At 55.2% G+C, this 16,046-nt stretch overlaps 1 protein-coding gene and 1 long non-coding RNA gene across 2 annotated transcripts; one reads left to right on the top strand and one right to left on the bottom strand.

Moving 5' to 3' along the window:
* Window positions 1-1,621: 1,621 nt before the first annotated feature.
* On the bottom strand, window positions 1,622-4,118 carry FOXE1 (forkhead box E1). The gene has a single exon (XM_046644311.1). It carries the CDS (start codon window positions 4,116-4,118, stop codon window positions 3,000-3,002), a length of 1,119 nt encoding a protein of 372 aa, XP_046500267.1. The 3' UTR covers window positions 1,622-2,999.
* An 8,341-nt stretch (window positions 4,119-12,459) lies between these two features.
* Window positions 12,460-14,765, top strand: LOC124229204 (uncharacterized). Its single transcript, XR_006885835.1, has 3 exons — window positions 12,460-12,496; window positions 13,360-13,394; window positions 13,665-14,765. It is a non-coding gene; the product is annotated as an uncharacterized LOC124229204 (long non-coding RNA).
* Window positions 14,766-16,046: the final 1,281 nt, after the last annotated feature.

Raw genomic sequence — 16,046 nt, 5'->3', positions numbered from 1 at the left:
CCTTGGGCAATTAGGGAAGAAGGCGTCCAATTACCCACAGCCCGGGGCGCCCGCACGACGCTGGGGCCGCAGGGCTCGGAGAGGGGCAAACGAGTTTTGTTTTCATAATAGGAAGAAAAAATAAAAAGAAACGCACCTCCCGTCTCTGAGCCCCCAGATGGGGAACTGGGAGGTCCTGTTCCACGGTTTGGGGATTCTTAGCGTTGGAATGTTCCGAGACACGGCTATGCAGTCTTCCCAAGATCCTAGAGTCACGCGGACTGGAGGGCCTGCCCGCGCCCCCGCCTGGGCTTGAAGCCGAGCGGCGCACTCTGGCCCAGCCCGGTGGCGCGCGGGCTCGGTGTCGCCGGCCGGCAGGAGGCCGCGAAAGGCTGATGCTCCGTCTTCAGTACCTTCATCCCAACCCACACGGGTCTCCCCGTCTCTCCCGCTCCGGCTGTACACACCCAGTTCCCTCCCCGCAGCATCCTCTCGCTCCCGGGAAGCGCAGACACTCGCTTTTGGCACAATCTCACTTGCCCAAGTTGTCAAGGAAGGTGGGGGGCGAAGACGCCAGCGCTTTTCCACCCCATCTTTCCCGTTCCCGGGGCTTTACCTCGACGTCCCAGGAGGCTTCGGGATAAGGCAGCACTTTTTTATTTTAAAGCCTTTCTTTCGTCTTGCCCAGTGCTTTACAGTTTACAAGGCATTTTTCACCTTTCTTTTCTCCTTTAACTTGAGGAGGATCCTGTGAGGTAGGGGTCACAAATTCCCATTTCACAAATGAGGACACTAATGGCGCTGTTAAAGCACTCGACTTAGTAATCAAAAAATAAAGGATCAACTCTCACACTAACTGGATGCATAGACCACCTACCCCCAGCCAGCCAAGGACAAAACCCCTGGGTAGAGGGCTCTCAATTTCCCCACACTGCCAACTAGGCAAGGCGTCCTGACTTCCGTCTGGGACAGCCAGGAGCACTGTTTGGAGAACCTTTGAATCTCACACCTGCAAGAGTCCTCCCCCTGACTAGTCCAAGGTCACAGGGCTGGGTCTGGAATCTGGACCCACTGTCAGCAGGGTCAGGGCCCCAGCGACCTCCTGCCTCCGGTGATCCTTTACTGCCATGGAAGTAAGGAAGGACCAGAATCTAAACCTGTACCGTCCACACAGTAGCCACCAGCCACACATTGCTCTTGAGCCCTGGGCGTGTGGCTAGTCCAAATTGAGATGAGCTGTAAGTGTCAAATGCACTCCAGATTTTGAAGAATTAGTAGGAAAAAAGAGTAAATTATCCCAACAATTCTTGTATTGATTCTATGTTGAAATGATATTTTGGATAGATTGGGTTAAATACATTAGTTAACCTCACCTGTTCTTTTTATTTTATCAATGCAGCTACCAGAAAGTTTTAAATTACACATGGGGCTTGCATTATATTTCTATTGGCAAGTACTGGTGTAGACAAATACCTATCTGGACTGAATCACATTCATGTGTCTTTGTGAACAGGACAGCACAATCCCCCAAATTAAAAATAAACATTACCAATGGTTTTCATACCATCTTCTTTTTCACACCCCCCCACCTTCCCTACCAAGTCAGCTAGGCAGTAGGAGGCTGAGTTTCTCACGCCAGAACTCACTTTCTCAAAGATTTTTATTAAAACACTTCATCCGAACACTCAGATTTATCTGAAAGCTGTGAACCGAGCCTCCAAAATATTTAACGCTGGAAATTTTTGCTCTAGAATCAAAACTGACAAGATTTCTTGAGAGAAAGGTGGAAAAGTGATTGGATTTTCTCTGATTTTGGTCAGCTTGCTGCTTAAAAGAAACAAACAGAAAGCAAACAAAGTTAAAAATCCAGTTTCTTTCTAAAGCTTACTTCACTGACCGCTCCAATTAATTCTCCTCTTTCCTTTTTGCATGGGGAGCTACTGAGGTACGGCAGAGGGGCTGGACACACTGAAAGCCGTCAACAGGCCCCCCAGGAATCCCATCACGTCTTTCAACTTTAGTATGCCCACTGGGTCCAGGGCTGCTTGGAAAAGAAACAGTGGACAATGGACAAACGTATTTCTACCTGCCTCATTGGACAGGCGCGTTTATGACCCAGCAGTCACCCAGCAGTGATCAGCACATCATGCTCAAAAGAGTCAAGAAATTATGATATAATCGCTGCCTGGAGCTAACCCAGTGACTTTAGGTTAGATACTCGCCATGAACTCTGTTCCAATTCCTCAGAATGGGGTTAGGCTTTGGGTGGCTATTCAGAGGCCCTGGGTGGCCCATCGATGCTGCCAAATACGCAGGGCAGCATCCACGATGATGGGGCCCTTAACGATCACATGGGGGTCGAATCTTGCAGCCCTCTAGTTTAACAGATGGGAGGACTGGGGTGTGGGTTACGGGCATGGGTCACGCTCCCGAGCTGAGGCACATTCCAGACTCAGAGCCAGGTCTTTGGTTCTCAGAATCAGGGAAAACCAGAAGCAGAGAGATTTATCCCATTAAAAAAAAAAAAGCTACTTCTTTTGCAAATTCGCCTTCCTCACCTTGGGAAGGCAGGCCCTACTGGAGCCTTTATTGTAGTAGAGGCTAAACTGTGTACAAAGGCCAGAGTTTCCCGCAGTACAGGGAAGAGTGGAGCTATGTGGTTCCCCACAATGCAGGTCCTAGACTCTAGTGGAGACACTATATTGCGCCCTTGTTAGCGCCAAGGACCCTCCCCAGTAGAGTGTCAGAAAGGAGTGTCCTTTGGTGCTTCGCCTCATTGAGGGCCCTTTGTCCCAGTCCCGGGCCGCAGCTGCCTCTCCCCACGTCCTCCCATTTACAAAGCGAACCGGGTGTAAACGCAGTGCACCCGTGCACCCGCAGGTTGCGCCTCTCCTGCCCACCGGGTCCCTTCCACGTGGCTCTCAGTTCGGTCCTCTCTCCAGTCCTGTCCTCAGGTCTCGGGGAAACTTAGTTCGTGTGGCCAGCTGAGGTATCTATGAATTTTCCACCTTATGCTCGGCTCACATGGCGGACACGAACCGATCCACCGCGCCGGGATAGGCGGCCGCATGGCGAGCATGGTAGGCGCCTCCGCTACCGCCTCCGAGCTGCCCACCAGGATTGTAGCAGGGCCCCAGTGCTCCAAACTGGCCGGGCGATGTGCGCCCATAGAAGTCCACTGCGGTCTCGACGCCGCCACTGCTGCCACCCGCGGGGGACGAGGCAGGCCCCCCCAACCGGCCAGCTGCCGCGAAGAGCGCGCTGCCGGCCCCTTGCGGGTACGCGCCGTCTGGGCCCGCGTAGGCGGCCGCATAGGCAGAGGCGTTGGCGGGTCGGGCCCCCGCGCAGCCGGCGGGCTGGTAGCCGGTGGTAGAGGCGGGGGCGCCGGCCGAGGCAAAGGCGCAGGAACCCGCAGGCCCCGACGGCGCGGGGCCCAGCTCCGGGCTGAGCGGTCGCTCAGGCACCAGGCCGAAGACGCGGCACGGGCCTGGCGACGCAGCGGGGTAGTAGACCGGGGGCGGCGCGGCGAGCGACGGCGGGGCGTAGCCTGCATAGACGGCGCCGGGGTAAGGCGGGCGCGCAGCGGGCATCGCGCCCGGGAAGATGGCGGCGGCGGCGGCGGCGGCGGCTGCAGCGGCGGCGGCCGCCGCGTCGTGCATGTAGGCCGGGTAAGTGGAGAGGTCCGAGCGCTTGAAGCGCTTGCGGCGGCGCAGGAAGCTGCCGCTCTCGAACATGTCCTCGGCGTTGGGGTCGAGCGCCCAGTAGTTGCCCTTGCCCGGGCGGCCGGCCTCGCGCGGGATCTTGAGGAAGCAGTCGTTGAGCGTGAGGTTGTGGCGGATGCTGTTCTGCCACTTTTTGGGGTTGTCGCGGTAGAAGGGGAAGCGCTCGGTGATGAACTTGTAGATGCCGCCCAGCGTGAGGCGGCGCTCGGGCGCGTGCGCGATGGCCATGGCGATGAGCGCAATGTAGCTGTAGGGCGGCTTCCCGCGCTGCAGGGGGCGCTTGCGCCGTCGCCCGCCCGCGCCGCGCCCCGCCGCCTCCGCCGGGACCCCGGCCCCCGCCTCGCCGCGCTCCTCCTTCACGGCCGCCAGCGCCTCCGGCTGCGGCGGCGGCGGCGGCGGCCCGCTCTCGGCCGTCATGGCGCAGCCGTCCCGCGTCCCCGGGCGTCCCCGCCGCCGCGGCTGTCGAGGGGCCGGGGCGGGTCTGGGACCTGCGGGGCCCGAGACGCGGGATCTCGGGGACAGCGGGAGCTGGACCCCCGTGCGGAGAGCTCAGGGGTTCCTCGCGGGCGGGCACCGAGGGCACGGCTGCCCGGGCAGGGGCGTTCTGGAGCCTGGGCGCCCGCGGTTTACGCGCCGGCTCAGGGCCGACCGAGGCTCGGCAGTGTCCCGCCCACCGCCGGCTCTGCTCGTGCTCAGGAGCTCGAGGCCAGGCGCCCGCAGCGGCGTCGGGACCGGGACCAGGCCCCCGTCGCGGCCTGAAAGGTCCTCGGCGCGCAGGTGCCAGGCGGCCCGGAGGCGGTCCTCGGGCTGGGGCGACTGCAGCGGCTCTGGGTGCCCGGCTGGTCCGAGGAAAACCGTCGAGGTCGTGCGCGCAGAGGAGGCTGCGGCCCGAAGGCCTGGGGAGCGCGCAGTTGGTGCAGGCGTCGGACGCTCTGCTGGGGGCCGCCTAGGCCGCGGCCCTGCGGCCCAGGCTGCGGAGGGCGCGCAGGCGAGGCGCGGGCGGCGAGGTCGGGGCGCGGGCCAGGTGGGGCGGCCGGCGACCGTTCCTCTCCGCAGCGTTGGCCTCCAGCCGCCGAGACCGCTGGCGAGGCGCTCCCCTGCGCACACCCGGCCGGCTCCTCCCTCCGCCCGCTTCTCCTCCTTAAAGGCGCCAGGAAGCTCGGGGCGGTGCCCGTTCCCCTCCCGCCCCCCGACTGCCCGCCCCCTGGGCCCGGGCGCGCCTCCCCAGGTAGGAGCAGCTGTGGCGGCGCAGCGGGAGCCCCACAATGTCAGAGCCAGGAGGGCACTTGGAGATCTCCCGGGCCGGCCTCCTCCGCGCGCCGACGGGGAGACTGAGGCCCCAAGAGGCCAGGGACTGTCTCGGGAGACCTCGGCGCCCGAACTCAGCGCTTCCGGACTTTTCCAGCCTCTGCCGAGGGCTGGGACCCGCAGGTGAAGGGAAGGGCTCGCTTCACTGTTTGTCGGGAGAGGGTGGGAATTGGCTGTGGGGCGCTGGGTTCTTTTGGGGGTGTGGGACAGGGAAGGGAGAAGACGTTTCCAGGTGTCTGGCTCCCAGCATCTTTCAGGATGATTCTCAAACCCCAGTCAAGGCTGCCTGCCCGTTCCGCACGCAGTCCCTCATCTTTCAGCATTCGATTCCTAGGCCCGATATGGGAGGTGACTTGGCCCCCCGCGACTTCGCCGCTTCGCGGAGCTCACACCTGCGTCTCTCTAAGGACTGCGCTTCCCCGCTATGTGCCCGCGGCCGCCGCTTTTCCTCTTGGGGTCCCAGGTTCCTCGACTGTACGGATGGTTCGGATCTCAAGAGTCCTTCCGTTGCCGATGTTTAGGGAAAGGCTGCACCCCACCTCCCACCATCTCTTTGGGTGACGCGGGACCCCTCTCTATGCGATGGAGAGTGGCGCACGGATAAAGAGGGTGAAGACTGAGCTTCTGCCCTCTCGCATAACCCCCTCCTCCAGTTCGGGCAGGCCGTGGAGGGCTCCAAGTGGCCCCCCAGACTCCCGGGGCAGCAGCAGCCCCTTCCAGAGCGAGGCGTGAGGGCTGTGAGAGGTGTGTGTGTGTGTGTGTGTGCGCGCGCGCGCGGGTGGCCAACTCCCAGTGGGCGCGTTTCCTGGGGAAGGGGCGGGCGGACCCGACCCGTTTGCTTCGAGGGTGTTTGGTTTTGGAGTTCCTTTCCTGCCAGCCCCCGGAGAAGGCGGGACTCCCGCCTCGCCGAGACCGCCTGCGGCCGTAGCCCGGCTGGCCTGGGTTCGCTCTGGGCCACTCCTGGGGAGACTTCGGGCCGCTCCCTGTCCCGCGCGGAGCCTCCGTTTTCTCCTCTGTGAATTGGGGGCCGGAGGGCATGTGCGGATCTCGGGGGGCCCCTTGTGATTCCCTCCTGATTCCGGACCTTGGTGCCGACTCCGGAGGCTCCAGCCGAGACGCCGCTTCCCGCTGGGCTGTGGGTGCGGGGCGCGGCGGAGCGAGGCGCCCAGGCGCGGGCGGCTCGGCCTGCGGGGGTTTAGTTGCGCTCTTCGTGGCGGTGGGCGGGGGCCAAGCTTTGGGCAAACTGCCTTCGGAAGAGAGGGGCGAGGAGCCCAGGTCCTCGCTCTGCCGATCCGAGGTGGAAGGAGTCGCATCGTTCGCATGCCGACCTTCCTCAGCGGAGGGGTGCTCGAACGGCTGGAGAGGGGCTTTTCAGTCGCTCTGCAAAACTCCCAGCTTCCTTCTTCCGAAGTAACGAAGATGCGAATATCCAGGGTTCATCCTCTTATGTTTTTCAAAAGGGAAAAAATTAAGTTAAAAAATTTTATTTTAATCGGATTACATCATAGTAATCTTTTAATACGGAGTTCTGTGGTTCTCTGTATTTCTAAGATTCTGAGATTAGATTTCCAAATTTTAAATTTTGGACCATTATCCTAACGTGATTGCATAAATTAAAGAACGTGGTTTTGTAATTCTAAGATTCCATGACCAGAAGTCTAAATTCTTTAACTGTAATTATATTCCTATGATTTTAAGCTTCTGGTCAAAGTGTAAAAGCGTATTTCTCATATTTTAAGATACTAGGACTAAGATTTTGCGCCTGAAAATATGATGCCACTACTGGAAGCTGTAGCTTCTCTAGTTTTTAGATCTTTTTGCAGCTCTGAGGTATATATTACTTAATTTGAATTCTTGTCCTGAAATGACCGATCGGAAGATTTGGCTTCTATAAATCCACAAATGTCCTCTTAAATCCAAAATGCTAGTACTGAAACCACTATTCTGTAACTCAAAGAATCTAATTCTAATAATCCTTATGATATTCGTGAGCATACGCTTTAATGCTATGTCTCTGCTTTTAAGCTCCAGTGACTATGGTCAGAAGCCTCCGTGTCTCAGGAGTCCTTGATCCTCAGTGTTTGTGTCTGTGGGCCCTTTCTTCTAGCATCCCCATTCCTCCTTCCAACTTTGCTGCTGCCGAGCTACTCCTGTGCACCAGACCAAGCGTTAGCATCCTGAGATTAGAATTTCTGACATCAGGATTCTGAGATGTTCACGAACAAAGGATCCTAAAGATTGTATCCCATAAATACTTTGTTCTAATAATACATTTCAAAATTCTGTACTTTGAAGATTCTATGAAGCCATGATGTAAAATCTGAATCAAACAATCTGATGAGTGAACTGAGATGGTTTACCCGTTTGGATCAAAACTCTACAGAAAGATCCCCTGGGTGCCAGGGCATTTCCTCACTTTTCTCTGGTCGTCTTCCCCTCTTCTCTGGCATGGTGCTCCCTAAAGTTTGTAAGGGTAACAGACCCCATTGAGAGCCATTTGAAAGCTACCCAGTGGGTTCCAGCCCCTTGGAAATCATTCTCCCAAAGTCCAGCAGGGGTGGTTGGTGACAGGGGCGGGTGCTGGGTGATTTCCATCTGCTTTGCGCCTGCCTTCAGCCTGCATGTCTCCCCTTTGGAAAAACCTACACCCCGCCCCCCAAGGCTATTTTACATGCTCTTTTCGGGGGAGGGCAGGAGTACTGGCGATCTGTGGAGGACGCCCTGCAGCTCTTCCCAACAGCTGCTTTCCCGAGTTCTGAAGTTTTGTAAATATAAAGGAAGGGATGTAAGGAGTCAAGGAAAACTCCTCCGTATGCCTTGACCCAGATGCCCCTTCATGCAGAGGCAGAAGTAGCCAGTGCGTCTCCTGAAGGGAATCTTGGAGATTCGAGCTGGAAGGAAACTAGGCCCGGATTGCGGAAGCGACCTGTTTAAAGTCTTGCCGAGGGGGCACAGCGCTGAGAGAGAACTCAGGTCTTCCGGCTCCTTACCTCCTGGCCCGCACCCTCTCTGTCTTTTCCAGAGTTCTCCCTTGTGCTTAAAGGCCTGACCTGGGCCACTCACCTTACCTAGTGACAATGGAAACTGCAGGCCCCATTCTTGCAAATCAGATCCAAGACTCCCGGTGCAGCGGGAACATAGTGACCTCTGTCTAGGTTACTCTGGGACAGTCAGTCTGGGTCAGCGGACTGGATGGCTTCAGAGAGCATCAGAGCAAGACACTGCCACAAAGGGGTCCCGTGTCACACAGCCCTGCCCACACTGCAGCAGCGCACTGGAGCAGGGGCTCCGAGTCCAGCGGGCTCATTATCCACCCAGCGGCCTCGAACCCTCCGCTACCCTTCTTAGGCCTCAGTTTCCTCATCTGTGAAGTGGGGGATCCTCTATCTGTCATCCCTCTTCCAGGGAGTCGAGAGGATGGAGTGGGGCCCGTAGTCGTTCTCTTCGTCTTTTAAATTGTGTTCAGGGCGGAGCGTGGACGTGGGGAAAATTCAAGTCCTTGCACCCTTGGGCCGCGATGGGATGCCTCCCTCGAAGACGTAGCGGTTTGTTAGAGTTCTTCCGCGGTCGAACAAGGGGTTTCCAGGCTCCCAGGCCCGCGCCGTGCGGCTTCTTTTGCTCCTTTTGCTCTTTAGCGCGGCACGGGGACCCCCGGAGCTCGGTCGGGGCAACCTGGCTTCGAGGGCTTTCTTGCCATGGGTTCACTTAAACGCCCTGAACGGAGCGTGACCATCACCCCGCGGACCGGACGGAGAAACCGGGGCCGAGAGGGACGCCTTCGGCCTCCCGCCACCCCACCGCTAGCCTCTTGGCTCACCTCGAGGAAGAAGCGTTTCCCTGTCGCGTTTTCCCCTGTCCCAGTCCCAACCCTCCCGCGAGTCCCCGCGGCGGGGAGCTCGGGAGCCGGCGGGGACATCCAGGAGCTCCGCGGCGGCGGCGGCGGCGGCGAAAGGGGAGCAGCTCGGAGCCGGGACCGAGCCTCAGCCAGGGCCTCGGCCTGGCCCCCACCCCCAGGCTAGCGCACCCACGCTTTCTCGGGAGCTCAGCGAGCGTGCGAGCCCAGGACCGGGAGCCCGAGGCGTGATCCTCGTTTCCTGAGACGGAGGCGGGCCGGGCGGCGGGAGCCGGCTGGACTCTCGGGGGAAGCCGCGGCCGGGGGAGGCGGGCGAGCAGGCGCAGTCGGTTAGGCTCGGGCGTGGGCGCAGCAGCAGCCCTCTGGGATCGTGGGCGTCCGGGTTTTCCGGGCTGGGTCCGAGCTCTGCGCATGGCTCTGGGACTGCGAGAAGCCGGGATGTGCACGGAAGCTTGTGGATGTTCATTTCGGGTCATAGAGTTCGTGGTTTGCACGCCCATCTCAACAGGGCCGAGGATTACGCCCCTTTCCCCCTCAGAGGGGAAACGCACGAGACTGGATTCTAGTTCAGCCACCTGAGGCACAGGAAGAGACCCTGACTTGTCCCCCTCCCCAGGCCAGCCTCGCTCGGAGCCCAGGCCTCTGATTCCGATCCCTGACGCCTCCTCGCCCCGCAGCTCCGTCCCGGCGCCCCCGGCAGGGGCGCAGGGTGGTGATGGGGGAATGGCTAGAGCTTGGCACGGTGCCTCAGCCGGTCCCCTGACGACGACCCTAGCCCAGCTGGCTGGTTGCTCAGCGCCCGATGCCGAGGCCGGTGATGGCGCTGGGAGCTGGAAGACACTTATCGCCGCCGTCCCCGCCCCGCCACAGGCGCAGGCGGCCCAGCTCTCCTCTGGCCTTTTTCCTTCGGGCTTTTCTGGGTCTCTTTCTCTGTCTTGGGTCCTAAGAGTGTCTCTCTTGGTCTCACTGACCGTCTTTTGGCCTCTGTGTACCGATAGGACTGCACGTGTCCTCCCTCCCTTTCTGGGACGATCTCCCCAGAGTCCCTCCTGACGATAGCCCGCCGTGGGATGTGAGGGAACGGCACCCTCCAGCTAGGGCCTGGCTGCCCTACCAGCCTATTTCCTCCTGGAGGATGGAGTGGACAGTGGTAAGGCCAGGACAGACAGATCTCGGCACAGGAGGATGCTGGAGCAGGTGGGAGTCGTGATCCTCCGCCTTTCTGCGCAAGCGCCTCTCAGGGCCCTCCGCTCCCTCTGCTCTGCGGAGCCTGGCCCTGGGAGGGGACGCAGGTTCCAGCTGTGCCGGCCTTCGGGACGCGTTGAAGGCTCCAAACAGTCCTTGCCAGCAGGGTTTTCCTGCTGTCTCCGTACAAACGGGGCCACTTTGCTGATCAGACGGCCGCATGGCTCCCCGTCACGCACCGGCGAGGTGGGGCGCACTTTCCCTGGGCGGCAGTTCAGGGCCCTCCCTGCACAGTGCAGACGCCCCCACCCCTCCCTACTGCCCTGGTCTTCCCTGCGCCCGGCTCCGGAGGACTCCCCGCCAAGCCATCTGTTCCAGCGTAAGTTTACGTCCTCAGCCCGGAAAAGCTGCCCCTCCCGGCCCAGCTCAAGTGTCCTCTTCTGGGCTGTCCTCTCTGACCGGCCTGAGGAGGTCACACACTCCATCCTTGGGCCTGCCCCAACATGTTGGGATTTTGGCATTTGTCACACGTTTTGTGGTGTAAATTATTTGGTTATATGACTGTCCCTCTTCTTCTCTGGGATCTCCTTGGTGGCAGGAAGTGTCGCTTTCTGTCATCGGCACAGGGCCTGGCACAAGGCACAATGTGGCCCTGCTGTGAGAGGCAGCTGCTTAGAGTCACCCACTCCCGGGTCTGTTTCAGTCTCTGCCTCTTCCTAGCTGAGTGACCTTTGGCTGCTTAGCCACCCGGAGCCTCAACTTTTCAATCTATAAAATGGGAATGATACTAATGTCATAAGAGAGTTGAAGGTTAGTAATATTAACTGCAGACACACATGTACCTCTTCTATGTGCATATTCTTCAGTCCTGAAGCTGTCCATGTGCTCACCACTCGGTGGGGTGAGACTCCAGGGGCCATGGGGCTGCTTAGGGCACTGAGCTTGCTCTCCTGATGTGGGTTTGGACATAATTCAGGAGTAGGGAAGAGGTGAGAGACTAGTGCTGGAGTCTCTTCACGGGGCCTCACCCTGGGTGGGTGGTATATGTGGCTTTCTGTCTTCTCTGAGCCCTGGCCAGGCCAAACTGGCCCCAGGTGGTAGGACCAAAGGGATTGTGGGAATTTAGTTCTGGGTCGGTGGAATAACGCCATGCCATCACCGTTGTGAAGCCTGGATGTGTGCAAGGGTTGTGGGGATGGAGAGAAGTGAGAGGGAGGAGAGGAAAGAGCTCTCAGGGAATCTGCCTTGAGGGGTGGGTACCTCGGTAGTCCCCAGCTCTCTGACCACAGCTCTCCCTTACTGGCCTAGTTTATGTAAAGCAGGGGCCCAGTAATTAACTATTGAAGGAACCGTATTAACGCCCTCTGATGCCTCTGCAGGCTCCCGGCACTTCCTTTTTCAAAGATCTAACTCTCTCACAGACCACCGACTATTGCCTGTATCTGGTTCGTGGAACTGCCTCTGATTTTGGGGGCATTTGCTGGCCAGAGATGATTGACATCGGCTTTACCTGATGAGTGAGTAAGACCAAGCTCAGGTAAGCAGCTTCGCCTCCTTCTCTGGGTTCGCTTTGCTGCTCGCCTCCTCCGCCTCCTCCCTTGGGAACTGAGTTTCCAGAATCTGTCATTTATGGTATTGATAGAACCTAACCAGACTAACAGTGATGGAAGATTTCCACCAAGGGTCCTTCACAACCCCCCCCACCCCGGCTCTGTTCAGCACTTTATCAGAGACTTAGAAGAAGACACAGAAGACAGGCTGGTTGGGCTTGTGACTGACCACACTGAGGTGCTGATGCTGGTGGCTGACAGACGCAAGACTCAGAATAATCGCCAGCTTGGGAGACTCAGCCAAAACCAACAAGAAGACATTTAAAAAACTGTTATGAAAACATCATAACATTACAGGACACAAAACAGGAAAAAAAAAAGTCAGCCATACGCCAATTACCTATCATTCATCTATTGGGCTTTCTGTGTTCTATTTTTTTTCTCCTTTGTGTTCTTACACATTTATATGTCTGTTTACATGGGTCTAACTGTTCTGTCGGCTCCGTACACAGGGCATTTGCATTATTCTGTATACGTAACTACAGGGTGCTCCTTACTTCCTATTTTTCATCTCTAATTGTGAATGAAATGGTCTGGTATTGGTTTAACTCTTTCATGGTAGCTGGGCAATTAGGTAACTTCTAGTATCTTTGATCTGGGTGATGCTGCTCTGAGTGTGTTTGTATAAAGAGCTTTTTATTTCTTTTGAAATATCCTTAAGACAAAGCCCTAAGAATGAGATTTATGGGGCTGCAAACATTTTTATGGTTCTTTCTTTCTGTTTTTTTTGCAGGGAAAGATTTGCCTTGAGCTAACATCTATTGCCAGTCTTCCTGGGGTTTTTGGTTTGTTTTTCTTTTCCTCCCCAAAGCCCCAGTGAATGGTTATATATCCTAGTTGTAAGTTCTTCTAATTCTTTTTATTTATTTATTTACTTATTTTTGAGGAAGATTAGCCTTGAGCTAACATCTACTGCCAATCCTCCTCTTTTTGCTGAGGAAGACTGGCCCTGAGCTAACATCCAGGCCCATCTTCCTCTACTTTATATGTGGGACGCCTACGACAGCATGGCCTTGCCAAGCTGCTCCATGTCCACAGCCGGGATCTGAACCGGCGAACCCTGGGCTGCCAAAGCGGAATGTGTGCACTTAACCACTGCACCATGGGGCGGGCCCCCTTCTAGTTCTTTTCAGTGAGCCACCACCACAGCATGGCAACTGACAGACAGGGGGTGTGGTTCTGTGACCAGAAAACGAACCTGGGCCGCTGAAGCAGTGAGCTCTGAACTTTACCCACTAGGCTGTCAGAGCTGGCCCTATGCTTGTTAATATAGTGCTACCAAATTGTTTCCAAAGACATCTTGCAATGCACCATAATCAAGATAATTAACATATCTATCACCCCTAAAAGTTTCTCATACCTCTTGTGATTGATCCCCCCCACAGTCCATAGGCAATCACTGATCTACTTATGTCAGTATAAACTAGTTTGCATTTTATACAATTTTATATAAATGGAATAATATAGTGTATAGTTTTTCGTCTGACTGCTTTCACTCAGCATAGCTGTTTTGTTGCTCATCCATGTTGTGATAGCAATAGTCAGTTTCTCTTTTTGCTAAGTAGCATTGCGTTATATGGATGCATCGCAGTTGTCCATTCACTTGCTGGACATTCGGGTTGTTTCATTTTGGCTATTTGCAAAGCTGCTATGAAGAGTTGTGGACAAGCCTTTTGTGGACATATGTTTTCCTTTCTCTTAGGTACACACCTAAGAGAGGACTGTCTGGGTCAGATGGTAAGTGTATGTTTAAATTTTTAAGAAACTGCCAAACTGTTTTCACAAGGTAGCTGTATTTCTTTCATTTCCACTAACAGTCCATGAGCGTTCCAATTGCTCTGCCTCCTCACCAACACTTGATGGGTTCAGTCTAATTTTACCCTTTTTAATGAGTGTATAGTGGTCACTCACTGTGGCTTTAATTTGCATTTCCCTCATGACTAATAATATATTTATTATCACCCCAAAATTAGTGGCTTAAAATAACCAACATTTATTATCCCACAGTCTCTAAGCGTCAGGAATCCGAGTGGAGCTTAGCTGGTGTGGCTGGCAGCATTGGCCCATCCGAGCTTGAGGCCGCTTTGGAGTAGTGCCGGATACGGGAAAACTGGAGAGAAGAAGGAATAAGAGAGCAGAGGGCTGGAAAAGGGGACAGAAGGAAAGACGAGTTAAGGGACTGGAAAGAATCAGTGTTTGGAAGAAGGCGGTTGTTGCTAAACCACTTTTCAGGCTGTACTTCTGCTGGATGGAGGAGCTTCAATCGTCTTGATCAATGCGCCTGTATCAGGCTTTGAACAGGAGCTATAGATATGTTAGTTCATTTACTCAATCCTGCAACAGTCCCACCTCCCAGATTTAGAAACTGAGATCTGAAAAGTTAAGTAAGACTTGGCCAAGACCATATACCTGAGATGGCTTTCCTCCCCCAGAGCCTGTGACCTTTCACGATGGTACCCGAGTATATTCCTGTGTTACTCTGCTTCCGACTCTGCCTCACAGCATCCTTTGCCTCCTGGGTCCGTGAGACGTCTTCTAGGAAGTTCTAGTGGACAGTAAGAAAGACAAATCCTCTGGTCTCCCTGGTCTCTAGTTATGGCAGCCTGCGTTCTCTTTGAAGACTGAGCTGTGTTACGGAACTCCCTCCTCCCCCGACTCTAACAGGCTTAGTGGCCTCTGTGAGGTCTGCCTCAATCAGTGAAAGGACAGTAGGTCTCTGCTTCTGGCTGCCTCCGTGAATGATTTCTGCCCCGTAGTGGAAGAGTCACTGGTGGCTCGGCCTGAGATGTCCTCTACCTGGTCAGCATCCTCTGATGTAACACCCCTAGACACAGTGAATCTTGGATATGAAGCTGCTTCGAGTTTGAGCTTCACGTAGTGAGTGGTTTGGGCAGGTCCACTGTCCCTCCAGCCTCAGTTCCTTCAGCTGTTGAACTGAGGAGGAAGAGGTGGCTGAATTAGTGGTTCTTTCTCCATGGAAGTGAAGACTGAGAAGTATGCTCCAGTCCGTAGGAGCTCTAGGCATTGTCTATGGATTAAATAGTTTGTCCGTCTTGCGTATATACACATGACTACATTTCAAATGTGTGTAAAGCTGTGTGAGAAATAAAATGCAAATTCATTTAAAGATGTTACTGAAGCTTTGGTCATTTTTTGGACATAAAATTTCTCAATGTTTACTAAAAAGTATATATGTGCCATACATGTATGTGTGCGTATTGCAAGAACTGTGGAATTTATAGCTGTTCAAAAAGTATCCTCACACTCAAAATGATTGACAAGCACTAAGAGATTCCCCACAGCCTCTCTAGCATAATGGAGTAATGGTAAAAATATTTAACAGCCAGTATGTTGTTCAATGAGTATGAAGCGACAGTAATACAAGATGAATGGGTTGTAGTGACCTGCTGGAGGACATAGTGCCTGAGGTTAACAGTACAGTGTTGTGCACTTAAAAATTTGTTGAGAGGGTGGATCTCATGTTAAATGTCCTTACCACACACGCATAGAAAGCAAAGGGGCACAAGGAAACTTTTGCAGGTGTTAGATATGTATATTACCTTGGTTGTGGTGATGGTATCACCAGTGTATGCCTACGTCCAACTCCTCAAATGTATGCAGCTATAAAAACATCCGTTATGCCTCAATAAAGCTTAAAAAAACCCAAACAGTACGGCAGGGGTATGGACCAATCAGAATATATGCACTGGGGGGCTGAGTGGTTAAGTTGTCGTGCTCCGCTTCAGAGGCCCAGCGTTTCACCAGTTCGAATGCTGGGGCGGACATGGCACTGCTCATCAGGCCACGCTGAGGTGGCGTCCCACATGCGACAACTAGAAGGACCCACAACTAAAAAAAAAAAAAAGTATACACTGGAACAGGGACCCAGTCGGAATGGAAACCTGCTAGGACAGCACCCCCTCCCTGCTGTGCCAGGCTTTAACCCTTTAGTTGCAGGATCTTGGGGCCTTCTATGGAGTCCTAGGGGAAGGGTTGAGACCATCGGCACAGCTAGTGGCGTGGTGGGGTGGGGGTGGGGACTTAGGCAGTGGCTGTTTATCTACCGGCGTGACAGTGAGTATCTCAGCATCTCAACGTTCAGAGATTGTGGGTGGGTTATCCTCCAGCTGCTGCCCGGAGATGGCATGTGACGCCTGGGTATGGGCGTGGACTCTGGCCTCCTGCACAGCTGACTCTCCATGGCCACAAGCCCACCTGGCCTCAGTGCACTGCACCCTTCTGTCCCAAATTTGACTTTAAAATGCTGCACTTGCCAGGCAGTTTTCCATCCAGGTGGTAAATCTGGTTTTGGTTGAATGAGTTCATCTCCTCCCTGCGTGGGTACCAGGGAGCCGCGTACAGGAAAGGAGGCCAAATTTGGGGTCAGGA

Source organism: Equus quagga, chromosome 1, assembly GCF_021613505.1.
Source record: "Equus quagga isolate Etosha38 chromosome 1, UCLA_HA_Equagga_1.0, whole genome shotgun sequence".
Lineage (NCBI taxonomy): Eukaryota > Metazoa > Chordata > Mammalia > Perissodactyla > Equidae > Equus > Equus quagga.
The sequence above is the reverse complement of the archived record's forward strand: the minus strand, read 5'-3'. Positions and strand labels throughout refer to the sequence as shown.